The sequence below is a fragment of the Zalophus californianus genome, chromosome 10, assembly GCF_009762305.2.
Source record: "Zalophus californianus isolate mZalCal1 chromosome 10, mZalCal1.pri.v2, whole genome shotgun sequence".
In the NCBI taxonomy this organism is placed as follows: domain Eukaryota; kingdom Metazoa; phylum Chordata; class Mammalia; order Carnivora; family Otariidae; genus Zalophus; species Zalophus californianus.
In genome coordinates, this window is record NC_045604.1 from 97,633,127 (window position 1) to 97,648,101 (window position 14,975).

Genomic DNA, 14,975 nt, shown 5'->3' on the forward strand with positions numbered 1-14,975 from the left:
GTGACTAACATAACATAATAAAATTTAAAAAAAGTTGTTTGCTTTTAATGGGTACAAAGACATTTTTCTTTTTTTGAAATAGGAGTTCTTAAAGAAAATTCAGGCCAGATGAGTCTCCTTTCTCTCAGAGGTTCTAATCCAGCTATCAAGCAGCTCCTGGGAGGTAGCAGAGAGCGGGCACTCTATAATCCGATGCAGTTAGGTTTGAATCCCAATCTGCCACTTCCTGCTGTGTGTCCTTGAGTAATTATGTAATTTCTCTGTCCGGAAAATAGAAACCCACTGGCTATTTTGCCAGAGAGAATTTAAGACTGGGAATTGGAGGACTGTAAAAGCCAGAAGGCAACGCAGAGTCGGAGTCTACTTTTTGAAACAACACCCTCACTTATCTACTCCCCTCCCCCCAACACTTCTATCTGAAGTGGAGGTCTGCCTCTCTCCAGGCTCACATTCATGCAGTGGGGCCTCTGCAGCCATCTGCTTCATCCTTCCCACTTATATGCAGTCTGGTTTCTGAGGCCCCAGAGGGGCCCCAAGTCACTCTGGGTACCAACTGGGTCTTAAGGGCGGGGGGAGAGCGGTCTTCTGGGAAAGCCAGGCCATGAAAAAGGAAGCTAGATCTACAGAGGTGGTGGTGGTGGGAGAGTATGGGGGATTTTCCCCAAGGGCGTCTTTGGCCTCCTGCCCCTGCCTCTGTTCTATGATTAACCAAGAACTTCCTGACTGTGCCCCTCCTTCTGTTACTTCAAGGCCCTGAGTCAGTATTTTAACTTTCCGCCAGGGCACTGAGTGCCCTTCAGTGCTCTACTGCTCAGCTCTTCACTTCTCCTTCAATGCGTGCTCAGTGATGGCTTTTGGAATTATGCTCCTCCTGGGTGGTGAGTGGAGGCCCTCAGGGCTGGGAGAAGCTTGGAGGGGGTGCATCTCCATCTGGTAGGGCAGATTGGGGATGGTGGCTAGCTCATATAGCTCTCTGGAGAAGCTGAGATCAGGGGAGGGCCCTTGTGTTTAGAGTCTTGTGTGGAAGGAGAAATGGCCTGGAATCAGGGGAGGGTCATAACCTGAGCAAAGATGAGAGAAGATGGACTTGTAGGTTATGCTTGGGTGGGGGATGAGCTCCCTCTCCATGATTCTTCCTGTGGGGGTCCTGGTGTGTGTGTGGTACAGGGGACAGGAGTCTGCCCCAGGGCCCCAGGGGGAAAGCCATCGGAATCACTAGGGAGGGGAAGTGTTGGATATCACTTCCTTGGTCCCGCATGTCCCTCAAGTCTTGATTTCAGGTATGCTGCCCCACTGCTGCCAAGAGAATAGTCCAGAAATTGAAAACTGTATCAGGACCACATTCGTGTGTCATTTGAAATCACTTATATATGTGTCAGTTAAAAATCGGATTCCACACAGAAGCCTAGACTGTCAGCTTCTCCTGAGAAATGGGAAGGTCCAGAGCTCTGAACACTAGAGCTTGGTAATGGCTACTTCCTTTAAAAGGGCCACAAACTCTAAGTGCCCGTAATTCCCTGGTACTCACACTTACCCACTTCAGTCACTGATGTCACCTGCCTGGCCTCTGAGGCATTTGAGTCTGAGACACTCCTACTTGTCAGGTCATAGAGCCTGTTCTCAGACTCAGAAACAGAATCATTCTTTGAAAGCAAGATGTAGTATGTGACACTCCCTTGCCTGTGGCCATTGTAGGGTTGTAGCACCTTCAACATCTGGCCTTTTCCTTAGAACCCTAGGGTTCAGGTGTCTGGACCCTGCCTGTCACCTCCTGGCCTGATGCTTTACCTCCTTAGAATTTCCTTACTTGGGGGGTTGGAGTTGACTCCTCAATCCAGAGACTGGGAATTCTAGTAGAAATGGGGAGGAAAGATGCTGTTTGGGAGTGAGGGTGTTGGAAAAAGCCCTTGAAATGTAGGGGGTCTTTCCCTGAGGTTTTTGAGCTTAGTCACCAGAGAGGAGAATGTCAAGGGTCAGGAGAGTGGGTTGGAACCCTGGCTGTGGTTCCAACGACTTGCTATGCAGTTCTGGCCCAGTCAACAAATAGTAATTAGTCATCTGCTAAGGGCCAGGCAGTGTACCAGGCACCACGCAAGACAGTTGCAGTCCTTGCCATCTTAGAGTCTAGCACCAATGGAGGGGGACATGGGAAACACAAAATTACAAATAATCATAAAATTCTCAGTCTGTTCCCTAATCTGAACCTTAGGGTCTTTGTATAATGAGAAGATGGAGCAGGACAGTCTTTAGGAAGGGTGAGCATATGCCCTGACCTGCCTGGGCCAGTCCCAGTGACCTTGGTGTAATTATTAATGGTGCCCCTTTCACTCACAGAAGGGCTCAGTTTAGAAAATAAATTGTGTGGTCACTTTATCTTTAGTGGACACGCCTGATCTAACAGACCAGGAGGTGACAGGCCTAATTTCAGATTGTGGATATCCTTTGAAATGACCTTGAGGGGACATTTTTCTGGTTCTGGATTGTCGCTCTTTGTATTGTGGTTTGATTATTTCTGATGGAGGGAGAGAGACAGGAATCACACAGATGGCAAATCAGGAAACAAAGAAAAAGAGAATACCCTTCTTTGGGGCACATGAGCTGGATTGGGGTGGGCATCAAGATCCCAAGAAGTCAGGGGTCCAGAGGTGATACGCTTTTCTGACTGTTTCTCCTACGCCCGCCTCTCTCTCCATATTCCTCAGTCCTGGCTTCTTATCATGGATTCAACTTGGATGTGGAGGAGCCCACGATCTTTCAAGAAGATGGAGCTAGCTTTGGACAGAGCGTGGCCCAGTTTGGCAGCTCTAGGTAGGCCATGCCTCCCCCATATCCCTTCAACCTGCGGGTAAATGGCTGAATATGGCATGCTCAGGAGGTGTCCTGAGGGAAGGGCAACATGGGCAAGAAGCCTGTCCATCACTCCTCCAAGGCCCCTGGCACCCCTACTACTAACTATTCACAATCCCAGGAAGGACCACAAACTCTGGACAAGACAGTGCTTCGGGAGGGAGGTCTTGAATCTGTTCCTCTGTGACCAGTACATGTGACCAGTATAGTCACCCTTGCACTTGGAGTAATGTTTTGCAGTCTTCCTCTTGAAATTATTAATAATTTAATCTTAGCATGTGTGTTTTGTAAGTAAAATTGATGGGACAGTGGAGATGTGCTGGGGGCTTGGAGCCTTGGCTCACATGCAGCCCAGCCTTCTGGGGAATGTTTCTCAGCTGCTTCCCTCAGCCCCTGGCATGAGCTGAGCAAGGTCAGGTTTGGCTGGGGCACACAGTTCGCCCAGTCTTATGAGGGTTTGCACCGGTCTGGTGAGTGTCCCTGTGCCTGAGGGAATGCAGCACTAAAGAGCAAACAGGGAAATACCAGGACAGGTAGAGAGGAAGACTGCCAAAGGAAAAAAAAAAAAGGAAAACACCTTTTTTTCCGTGAACAAGAATCCCCACATTTTTATTTCACTCTGGGACTGGCAAATTATGTACCTCGCCTTGCCTCCAGAAGCTCACATTCTCAGGTCCCAGGGACAGGGACCCAAAATGTTGAAGTTACCATGTGATGCAAGCATAATCAAAGTCTGGGAGGCATAGGAAGTGAGAGATCAACCCCGGAGGGAATTCCAGGAAGCCTTCACAGAGGGGGTGGCATTGGCAATGAGCCTGAGAATACAGGAAGATTCAGCTGGCCAAGAAGTAACATCTTGAGGTCACTGAGTTCTATATACACATCCATCTCCCCTCCTCACCCAGCTGGCAGGGACATGGAAGCAAGTGCCAGGTGCCAGGGTTTTGTTTTTTCTTTCTGTGTTTGTTTTGAAATACAGAGCTTGTAAACTGAAGTGCACAAACTTGAAAGGTCCGACTCAATGAATTTTTCATATGTGTATAGCCAGGTAACTGCTGCCTAGATCAAGGTGTAGAACATCTTCAGCCCCCCTCCCCTGGGTTCCCTTGGGCTCTTCCCAATGATGCAAAACCCAACAAATCCAAAGGTAGTCACTGCTTCACTTTTATCACCCCTAGTTTGTGCTCAGGCCATATTTAGAAGATACATATATGTATAGCTATTGATTAACCATTGTTCACCAGTATTTCCAATAAAGTAAATAATATATACTGGATGACATTCTGATTGCTACAAAGTTATTGTTGTTCCTGGTTTCTGCTGAGTCATAACCTAAATACCCAAAAGACTAAGCCTATGTGTAAGGGATGGATGGGGTAAAGAAAAGCATGTAGATCAATGGTTTAAGATATTTTCACCCTTTTAGGTCAGCAGGTACCAGACTTCTATGTCTCTACCACCTCTTTAGGTTTCCATCAGCAATTCTCAGACACACAGGGATTTCAGCTTTCCATAAAGGGATAGCTTTCTAGAAAGAATCTTTAAATTCTAATTTAACAAGTCTTGCTTGGCTAATTAATTAAAAGACACAAACATTTAGTTACCTGAGTGGAGAAGTTGTTGGTAGATATTATTTTTTATTCAAAATTTAAAAATTCTCTCCTTTCAAGGAGTTTTGCAAAAATTGTTGCACTTATGTGACTATAGATTTTCGTATGGATTCTGATACTGCTGCTTTAAATTGTCCAACTTAAATTATGTATATTTAAATTGTCCAATTAATTACAGAATCATCTATTTGTCTTGATAATTTGTGGCTTTAGCAGATTTTTCCATTTAACTCGAGGTGATCTATTTCTTGGGTGGCTTGGAATGATGGCACCCCAAAAACAAAATGACTTGCCCATGGTTGGGAAATGCTGTTTTGCTTTGAAAAGTTTTATTTTTGGTGAATGCTAAAACAACAACAACACTCAAACCATTTTGTATATAAATACACATTTATTTATGTATACATACACACAAACAAAGAAAAAATCCAGCATGGTCCTTCGGCACATGTGGGTTAAACTCAGGCCCTGTTATTTGAAGCCTCATGAATGGCAAATGCCAAGAGCTTCCCTCTCAAAGTCTCACTTCCCTGCTACACAGTGATACTTCCCCACCCGAAGCGCCCTCTGCCCTTACCCCTCCTGCAATTATATGTCATGCTTGTGCCTTCAGAGTTGTGGTGGGAGCCCCTCTGGAGGTGGTGGCGGTCAACCGAACAGGACAGATGTACGACTGTGTGGCTGCCACTGGCTTATGTCAACCCATACCACTGCACAGTGAGTGACTGCACCCAGGAATTGTGGCCCTCAATCCTCGTCTGCTGCAGTGCCCCTTCCTTGGCCTCTAGCCTGACTCTCCCCGCAAATGGGAGTGTGGCCATGAATGTAATCATGTGTATCTGCCCTCTCAGCACCCCCAGAGGCCGTGAACATGTCCCTGGGCCTGTCCCTGGCGGCCTCCACCAATCACTCCTGGCTGCTGGTAAGTTTCTCTGGGTCATAGGAGGGTGACAAGGGGAGGAGCAGGGGCCAGGGGAGGCTGGGGCTGGAGGAGAAGAGTATGGAGAATTTGGGGTGACCCCTTGCTCACACAGGCCTCTGCCCTTAGGCCTGTGGCCCCACCATGCACCGAGCCTGTGGGGAGAATATGTATGCAGAAGGCTTCTGCCTCCTGTTGGGCTCCCACCTGCAGACCATTTGGACCATGCCTGCTGCCCTGCCAGGTAGGTCCCTATAGAGACAGCAATTCTATGTGAGTACATGCTGGCACTGAAGAGTGGGCAGAGCATGAGACCGTCGTCTTGGCTTCCTGTGCCCATGGCCCTTTCCCAGAGGCCTCAGCAAGCCCAAGAAGGTCTGGGAGCATGGTCTGGCCTGGCAGGGAGGGCAGCTCACAGCAGGAACTCTAAGCTGGTCAAGAGGAGAAAGTTCTGATGGAGCAGAAGGGAGCCTCAGAGCGCTGGCTGCAGGAGGCATGAGGGTCTCACAGTTGTCGACAGGTGCAGGGAGGCTCTTTGGACTTTCAGAGGAAAGGCCTTGGGTGGTGAAAATGTGGTGAGGATGATAGTTCCAAGGATCCAAGAGGGAGGCTGTTCTGGATCATTCACTGCTGAACTTCTAAGGGGAGAAAATGGTAGGGCCATGGAAAATGTGATGCACAATTTTGCCAGCACGGATGCCTTCTACAGAGAATGGTGCCAGAGACACTGAGCAGCATCTCTCGGAGGGCCAGTCTGAATAAGTTTGTCTTCTGTGTCCTTGGGGCAATTGGCTTCATTCCCTGTGCTTAATTTCCTCATTGGTAAACTGGGTCTTAATAATCAAGGTGGTTACGAGGATTGAAAGATTTAATATATAAAAAGTGTTTAGACCTCTGCCTGACACATAATATGTGAGTACCATTATGACTGATCTTCTAGCTAGGACCATGTGTTTGGACTAGGAGAAGGTGATAATGGGCTCCAAGTCAGAGGGGCCACTCAAGGTGCTGACTGAGAGCACTGCTTTGGACTAGAGATGCCATGATGCCAGGCATGGTGGGCTTTTAGGCAAAGGTGAAGTTGCAGCAGAAACACCTCCTACCCTAATTGTGAGAACAGTCTACAGGGGGGACAGAGAGAGTGGAGGGTGGGAGTCCAGGAGTCTTGGGGGTACCATGACCTGCCTAGGATATCTGTGCAGCCAGGGTAGGGGATGTGGCATTTAAGTACTAGGAGGTTAAGTCTCTTCTCCTAGATGTCCCCGTGACTCATCAGGTGGGATGCCTGATGAAAATGGAACACAGACACGTAAGCCCGGTGTAAGCAAAGCAAATTTGAATAGAGGTAGAAGTGACTGGGTGCCAGTCAATGCCTGATGCCTGGTGTGCATCTTTATTGCACCCTCACAAGTTTTGGGGTGGTAGGTAGGATGATCCCATCTTACAAGCAAGAAAACTGAGGCTCAGAGAGCTGAGTTCCTGCTGTCAGGAAGTGACAGAGCCGAGACCTGGAGCCAACCTTGCCTGACTGATTTGGTCTTTTTTTTTTTTTTTTCAGAAGGTGCCAGCTATAGCCTGGTGCCTGCTATTGGAAGCCCAGTGGAGACAGTAAAAGGAATAAGAAACAGAAGTGATATTGTGAGGGAACTTGCCACCATTGTGGCCTGAGAGAGGATATGAGGGGTGGTTTTTTGGTGCAGCTAACAAAGTAAGCACAGGTGCAAGATGTGGGGATGGGGACCTTCAGCTACCCAGCTGTGGGGGATATCGGGTGAGGAGGGGAGCAGTGAGGTCTTCTTAGCCTGCCACGTGGGGGGGCTGAACTTCCTGGTCAAGAAAGCAGGGAGGGAAGTGGCCTTCCATTTCTTCTCAGCAGGGGTGAAGCACCAGCTCGTTGCATAGGTGGGATGAGGGAGGTGTGGGGAGCGAGGAGAAAGTATTTTTGCTTCAGTGGCAGGAGGCCAGCTGCTGTGTTCAGCATCATGCCTCATTACTGTCTGTGGAGGCTGTCCTCCCACCACCATGGGAGCAACACAGGATGTGAGGCACTGGTGGAGGAACCAACTGTGTCCATCACACAGGCCACAAGCACTTATGTGAGTTTGGTGTCAGTGTGACGTGTCTTATTTGTTTATGGGTGAAAGGTGTGACTTTCCATTATGGCGGACTCCATGAGGGCAGGGGTGGTATCTTTTTTTCAAGCTATGGTCTTAGACCAGGTTTCCTGAGAAATAGACTCTGAGGCTCATTTGGGAGTACTCTTGGGAGCAATAGTTCCGAGAGCATGAAGGAAGCAGGACTGAGCAGAGGAAGAAGGTGGACTGTGATGGATCAGAACAGACCCTCAGCTAAACCAGAGGAGCTGGGAACATGGCTGATGCAGGTCGCCCCCAGGAGCAGGCGTTGTAATCTTGGGCAAGGCATCTCCTGAGTTATCAACTGGGAGTCATCGACAGCTACCCCCTGTAGCTGATAATAAGGACCTCTCTCCTGAGAGAGGGCGTGGGTCTTCTTGGTGGCAACCTTAGCATCTGCTGCTGGTGTATTCTTGTGCCTGGAAAAATGCCTGGCACATGGTGATGATGTGCTAACACATCAGCTAACCTGGTGCTGATCACAACACGTGCACTCCTTAATCCCTATCACCTATTTAACCCATCCTCCCACCCACCTCCCCTCTGGTAACCATCAGTTTGTTCTCTTTGGTTAAGAGTATGTTCTCTTCTTTGTCTCTCTCATTCTGTCTCTCTGTCTCTCTTTCTTTTTTGCTCATTTGTTTTGTTTCTTAAAGTTTGGGCAATGGATTTGGGCTTCCTCCCAGGAAGGTGTAGAAACTGGGTGGGAATTGATTCCTAGGCCAAGAATGGCCCCTTAACTCTGTTAAGCAGGAAAGATTTCTGGGCCCTGGGAGACAGCTGGGACCCACACAGGCATCTCTGATTCCTTCTTCCTTCTCTACAGAGTGTCCAAGTCAAGAGATGGACATTGTCTTCCTGATTGATGGTTCTGGCAGCATTGTCCAAAGTGACTTTAAGCAGATGAAAGACTTTGTCAGAGCTGTGATGGGACAATTTGAAGGCACCAACACCCTGGTGAAGACTGGGTCCCCGAGGCCTGGGGAGTGGGGTGGGGGTGGCAGTTGCCTTGGGGAAGACCAACCTAGGAGGAAGCCTGGTGTTGCTGGGGGTTGGCTCAGTGGACCTGTGCCTGACACTAGTGTCCTTGTGCATGGCTGATTTGAACCCTGACCTGAGGAAATTCCCCCATGGCATTTAATATGTCCCCACATGGCCTAGGAAATAGTTTTGTACTGTTTAGAAGCACTGAAAGGATTGCAAAAATAGTTTTGCTGTGAAATTAGACTGAAGGTAACTTGGCCAAATAATTAATGATTTCATTACATAGTTTTCCATGTAACTCATGATTTATCTTATTATTTTATTTTCCAGTATAGTGTATATGTATATGGAAATTCTTGAGAAGTGAGGAAATATAGTCTACAAGTTGATTTCACATAATGAAATTTTTTAAAAATCCAAGTTTAAGAAATGTTGAGGTAAGAAAGGTTACCCCTTGCAAACTCTGAAAGAAGCATCATTTGTTTCTGATTTTCTAGTTTTCTTTTTGGGCCATGTTTCCCCTGGGTTTTAGCCTCAAAAACACATGGAAAGTGGTTTGTAAATCCAAAGTTATTCCAAAATGAAAAGTTATTGAAGAAAAACTCCTGAGCCCCAGGGCCATCCTCTTCTCCTTTGCAGTTCTCCCTGATACAGTACTCCAACCACCTGAAGATCCACTTCACCTTCACCCAATTCCAGAGCAGCTCGAGCCCTCAGAGCCTGGTGGATCCCATCGTCCAACTGGATGGTCTGACGTTTACAGCCACGGGCATCCTGAAAGTGGTGTAAGTTTCCCCTTCTGCTTCATGTGGATAAGCTGCCGCACTACTTCCTCACGCTGGTCTGCACAGCCCTTTTGCAGGGCTGTGGGAAATCTGGGGAAAGGGGCTCAAAAGGGAAATGAGAGGGCTGTAGGTGGAGACTTCCCTGGAATGTTCTCTTGTTGTAGAACAGCACTCCTGTGCAGTGTTTCCTCTTTGCCTGGCTTTAGATTGGCTGGACCCTGATGCCAACTGGGGAAACCAGAGACATGGGCTTTGGTTCAGACATACCCAAGTTCTCATTCTGGCTCCCTGCTCGTGACCTGGGTCACCCTGGGATTTACTGACTCTTTCTAAGTCTCCGCAAACTGTCAAATGAGGATAAACTTACAACTTGGTTTAAGAATTAAAGGTGATAACATGCATGCAATGCTTCTGCATCAGAAGTGCTAGATAAGTGGTTGGTGTTTTATCCAGAGAACGGTGCACCCACGTTTTACCTCCCTGGCAGAGACTTGGGAATTGTTGCCAAGTGTTTTCTTTGTGTCTCTCTCCTCACTCATTTCCCTCTCTTCCCACATTCCTTATCCATATGAACTCTGTATTAACTGGGTGCTTACCATGTATGTGCCTGACCAGCTAGGACAACCATAAAGAAATGCCTTAGGTGTTGGGGCCAGAACAGAAGGTGTGGTTCTTATGGGAAAAAAGTAGGCTGAATGTCTGGGATTTTCAACTTCCTGTGCACCCCTGGGTGCCACTCTGGGGGTGGTGCTGGAGAAATGCTGAACAAAGGATGCTCCTGCCAAATGTACCCTCTTTACTGCTGGGTGGCTTTTCTGCCTTGAACACTGGCTGCATGGGACTGGACAACCAAGAGGAATGCCTCTGTCTCTTGAATTGAAAGTCACACCGGAGTGCCATCCCTTCTAGCCCTTGGAACCCCTCCCAGTGGTGGGTGACGGTGTGGTTCTCCTCAGCACCCATTCTGCTCCCCTCACCCAGAACAGCAGCTTCCCCTCTCCCCAGAACCAAAGCTATCTCAGGCCTTCTCTGCCACTGTTTTTATTTTTTTCTTTTTAGAAGTTTCATTACAAAACAGATAAAAATTTGCAATAACATTAAGGAAATTTTTGGAAAAAGTATTACAGTCCCACTACCAACCACCTCACAGTATTTTAGCAAAAAGAAAGGATACAAAGAAATGAATAAACTAATCCCATCCACAAAGCACAGGGCCATTTCCATCCTTGTTTTTATTCAGACATATTTCATATAGTCATAATGTGGGCAGAAACAAGTTTCATCCCGCCTTTTTTTTTTATCTGTTACATGAACCTGTGCCATGTTTCTCTACAGCTTTTACTGTTTTCCTTTGAAATGGCTCTGTGCTTTCTTACAAAGCAGGTGGATCATGATTTGCTAAACCCCTTCCCTGATCTTGGACATTTAGCTTGTTTCCAGTATTTTATGTTGAGTGTGTGTGTGTGTGTGTGTGTGTGTGTGTGTGTGTGTGTGTGTGTGTTTATTCTGCATTTATAGAACTATATGAGCATATAGCTACATTTTTAATCATTTGTAATAGCTACCACAGAATTAATGCTTACCTATGGCCATTCACTCTTTTAAAAGCTTTCCCTCATTTGATCCCCAAAATAACCTCATATGATTTATCTCATTTATCTATTGTTGCCTAACAAACCACTCCCAAATTTAGTGGCTTAAGCAACAACTCTTTTATTAATATTTTTCATGATTTAGGACTCATCTGCTTTCAGAAGCTAGAACATGAGAGATTCATTCACATGGTCCTGCGGGCAGGACTCGCTGGAAAGCTGGGCTCAGCTGGGATGGAGGAGCCTTTCTCTCCATAGCTATAGAAGCTATAAGAAGCTATAGAAGCCTTGAGCTATCGACTTCCCTCATGGTGGCTCAGGGCTTCCCAAAATGAAAGAGCTAACAAGGCTTCTTAGGCCCATAATTGGCATGGTGTCACTTCCATTTCACGCTACTGCTGAAACTGGGCACAGGTCAGATTCAATATGGGAAGGGAACCAGGTGTGGCACACTGGGGGTCATCTTTGAAGAAGAGCTATGGCACAATTATTATTCTCACCTTCACAGAGAGAAGCAGAGGCTCAAAGAGGTAAAGCAACTGTCCAAGTCTCTCAGACTGTAAAGTTCCTACTCTGAACCATACTGCCTCCTGGAAATGAGGTTCCATGGTAGATGGAATTATAGAAAAGGGAATATGAGTACCTTTATCATTGATCTTACTAATCATTGCATGACTTTCAAAAAAGCCTGAGGCGATTTTTTTAAACATGCCTGACACAGTCTGATGGTACCAGGACTCCCCGGTCTCTCCATACGAGCTTCTAGTGCTACAGATTATTTCTTTCCAGAATCAATTTCATCTACAGAGAGTCATCTCCCTTTCTTCCTTGACAGGAAAGAACTATTTCATAGTAAGAATGGGGCCCGTAAAAGTGCCAAGAAGATCCTCATTGTCATCACAGATGGGCAGAAATACAGGGACCCCCTGGAGTACAGTGACGTCATCCCTCAGGCAGAGAGAGCTGGCATCATTCGCTATGCCATTGGGGTATGTCCTTTTCCTCATGTCACCCTCACACTCAGGCTCAACCTCACCCAGGCAGAAAGGCTGGCGGGCTCCTCCTCAGCTCTCTCTCTGCCACAGGTGGGAAAAGCTTTCCAGGAACCCACTGCCAGGCAGGAGCTGAACACCATTGGCTCAGTGCCCTCTCAGGACCACGTGTTCAGGGTGGACAACTTTGCAGCACTCAGCAGCATCCTGGAGCAGCTGCAAGAGAAGATCTTTGCAGTTGAGGGTAAATGCAGGGCAAGCTTGGGTCTTGGAATAGAAAGGTTCGAGACCCAGTTGTCCCCTTGAAGTTCTGGGGAGCCATCCCCATTCACAGCTCACCCAAAATTGTGCCCCAGAACCTGAGCTTTGGATTCATTCTTCTCCTTCTGCTCTGAGACCTTGTGGTCTCATGGCCCCCAGAGCCTAAATGACCTATTTCCCCACAGGAACCCAGTCGAGGACAAGTAGCTCCTTCCAACATGAGATGTCGCAAGAAGGCTTCAGTTCAGTACTCACACCGGTGGGTGGAACACGTACTTGATAAACAGGTCTCAGGCACCAATCCTGGGCCAACCGTGCTGGGAGTTGGAACCCAGAAGTAAATAGGAAAGCAGATTCTGTCTTCTATGTCACTGTCTGTTTGGAGAGAGACATATAGGCAGTGCATGTAGGTAGTAGGAGCATAGCAGAGAACAGGATAGCCATGACTCCTGCTCTCATAGGGCACATATCCAGTGGGAGGAGACAACAAACAACAAAAAAATATCTTCAGATTGTGCTAGGCATTAGGATAGAGCAGGACAGGTGCTCAGAGGAGGCCTGAAGAGTGACAACTGAGGCTGAATGATGACAAAAGGCCAGCCCTGGAAAAATCTGGGAGAGATTGCTCCAGGTAGAGGAAAAAGCAAGTGCAAATGTCTTGAGGCATGAACACGGTTACTGCACTAGAGAGATAGAAGGGCCAGCATAGCTGGAGCAGAGTGAGAGAGGGGGGTGGAAAGATGGGAAAGACCAGATCATGCAGATGAAAGAAATAACAATGTAGTATGCCTTGTGTGCAAGTAGATGTGTGCTGAAAGTACCCAGAAGGATTTGCTTCAGAATAATTTTGGGGGTAAGGAGGGGGGACATAGAAATGAAACAAGGTTGGTCATGAATTGATCATTGAAGCTGGCTCATGGGTACTTGGGGGTTCATTAAGCATTTCTTTCTACTTTTGTATATGTTCTAAATTATCCATAATCAAAAGTTTAAAAAGGCAATAAACAAAGTATGCAGAGTAGGAAATGCCTGTCACTCCCTGAGGGAGCCAACGAAGACCTCACAGAGGAGGTGAGTTTGAAGTTGACTCTTCCTGAGAGAGGAGTTGAGTCTTAGAAAGAGAGAAGAGAGAGGTGTCCAGGTCAAAAGCTTCATGTGTTTAAACATAGGGTAACTCTACAGGTTTGACTGGAGAGGACCCTAGATTCCATCCTCAGGGGCTTGGTGGCAGGGAGCCATGTTGGACTGCCAGCAGGGTGATGGCTCTATGTTTGTTGGTTCTGAGGAAACCTACTCTGGGGTACTGGAGGATGGAGCAGAAAGGAGCCAGCTAGGAGGCAGAGAGGGCAGTGGATGAGAACCGTTGGGACTTACTGGAACAGTGGCACTGGGGATGGCGGAGAGACATTAGGAGTGAGGGACACTGAAGTTGCTGAAGAGGACTGGGGAGGGAGAAAGAGAATGCCAAATAATGAGCAGAGTCAGTGGCAGGCATTGCTTTAGAATAGACTGTCTTCTTTTGGCTCAGGCCTGCTCAGCCCTGGAATCCTTTCCTCCCAGGATGGACCAGTTCTGGGGGCAGTGGGGAGCTTCAGCTGGTCTGGAGGTGCCTTCCTGTACCCCCAAAATATGAGCCCCACGTTCATCAACATGTCTCAAGAGAATGTGGACATGAGGGACTCTTACCTGGGTGAGAAAAGGCTGCGGTTGGGGGCACAGGTGGGAGATGAGCTGCCTGGGAAGGGCAGGAGCTCAGGGTTGGGGAGGAAGCCTTTGTGCTGAGGCCTACCCTCCTCAGGTTACTCCACTGAGTTGGCTCTTTGGAAGGGGGTCCAGAGCCTGATCCTGGGGGCCCCCCGCCATCAACATACTGGGAAGGTTGTCATCTTCACCCAGGCGTCTGGGCAATGGAGGCCGAAGGCTGAAGTCGCAGGGACTCAGGTTGGGTGTTGAGGAAGCCAGAGTGGAACATGAGGGTGGCAGGGTCTCCGGGGCCAGAGGGGGAGGAGACGAAGGGGTTTGGGAGCCTATGGGGGGAAGGTCCTGGTGGCTGGGGAGAAGTGGGTCCTGTCCCAGAAGGGGGTGCCTCTGGCAGGGGCCCGCAGGATGACTTCAGGCTCTGCCCTGCAGATTGGCTCCTACTTTGGGGCCTCCCTCTGCACTGTGGATGTGGATGGAGATGGCAGCTCTGACCTTGTCCTCATAGGGGCTCCCCATTACTACAAGCCGACTCAGGGGGGCCAGGTGTCTGTGTGCCCCTTGGGTGTCTGTGTGCCCCTTGCCCCAGGGGGTGAGTGTCTGATGAGAGCTGGGCTGGGTGAGGCCTGGGTATGGGGTGGAGGGGTTGCCTGGGTTGGGACCTGACACTGGTTTTGTTCCACAGAGGGCTAAGTGGCAGTGTGAGGTCATTCTCTGTGGGGAGCAGGGCCATCCCTGGGGCCGCTTTGGGGCAGCCCTGACAGTGCTGGGGGATGTGAATGGGGACAAGCTGACAGACGTGGCCATCGGCGCCCCAGGAGAGCAGGAGAGCCGGGGTGCTGTCTACCTATTTCATGGAACCTCAGGACAGGGCGTCAACCCCTCCCACAGACAGGTGAGACCCCTGTCTGCAACCTCTCCCAGTTCCACCTCCTTTTCTATGTCCCAGATTTGCCTGATGCCCTGTCTTGTCACTGACCTTAACAGTAGCCATGCTTCTTTTAGGGGTTTAGTGCCCTGAATGTCACCAGGCCCAGCTAAGTGCAAAATATCTCTCCTTTCTCCTTTGGCTCCAAACAGACTTCAGTGTGTGCGCAGCTTAGTGGTTAAGAGATTGCAGGGCCTGGGTCAAATGCCTGTCCAGCCATGTCA

At 48.4% G+C, this 14,975-nt stretch overlaps 1 protein-coding gene across 4 annotated transcripts in view; it reads left to right on the forward strand.

The window, feature by feature from the left end:
• The first annotated feature begins 757 nt into the window (after positions 1–757).
• The window catches only part of LOC113932102 (integrin alpha-D-like), a 35,323-nt gene continuing 21,105 nt past the window's right edge, over positions 758–14,975 (forward strand). For 3 of the 4 annotated variants that reach the window (XM_035722378.1, XM_035722376.1, XM_035722377.1), the window contains exons 1-13: positions 758–878; positions 2,703–2,808; positions 5,071–5,174; positions 5,309–5,379; positions 5,506–5,620; positions 8,338–8,468; positions 9,135–9,280; positions 11,708–11,861; positions 11,958–12,108; positions 12,311–12,384; positions 13,686–13,815; positions 13,924–14,066; positions 14,509–14,718. In XM_035722378.1, the coding sequence (XP_035578271.1) occupies positions 848–878; positions 2,703–2,808; positions 5,071–5,174; positions 5,309–5,379; positions 5,506–5,620; positions 8,338–8,468; positions 9,135–9,280; positions 11,708–11,861; positions 11,958–12,108; positions 12,311–12,384; positions 13,686–13,815; positions 13,924–14,066; positions 14,509–14,718 (1,566 nt within the window). In that variant the 5' untranslated portion in view covers positions 758–847. Of the gene's footprint in view, positions 879–2,702; positions 2,809–5,070; positions 5,175–5,308; positions 5,380–5,505; positions 5,621–8,337; positions 8,469–9,134; positions 9,281–11,707; positions 11,862–11,957; positions 12,109–12,310; positions 12,385–13,685; positions 13,816–13,923; positions 14,067–14,255; positions 14,389–14,431; positions 14,443–14,508; positions 14,719–14,975 lie in introns of all 4 variants that reach the window. The other variant, XM_035722379.1, reaches the window with a different exon arrangement.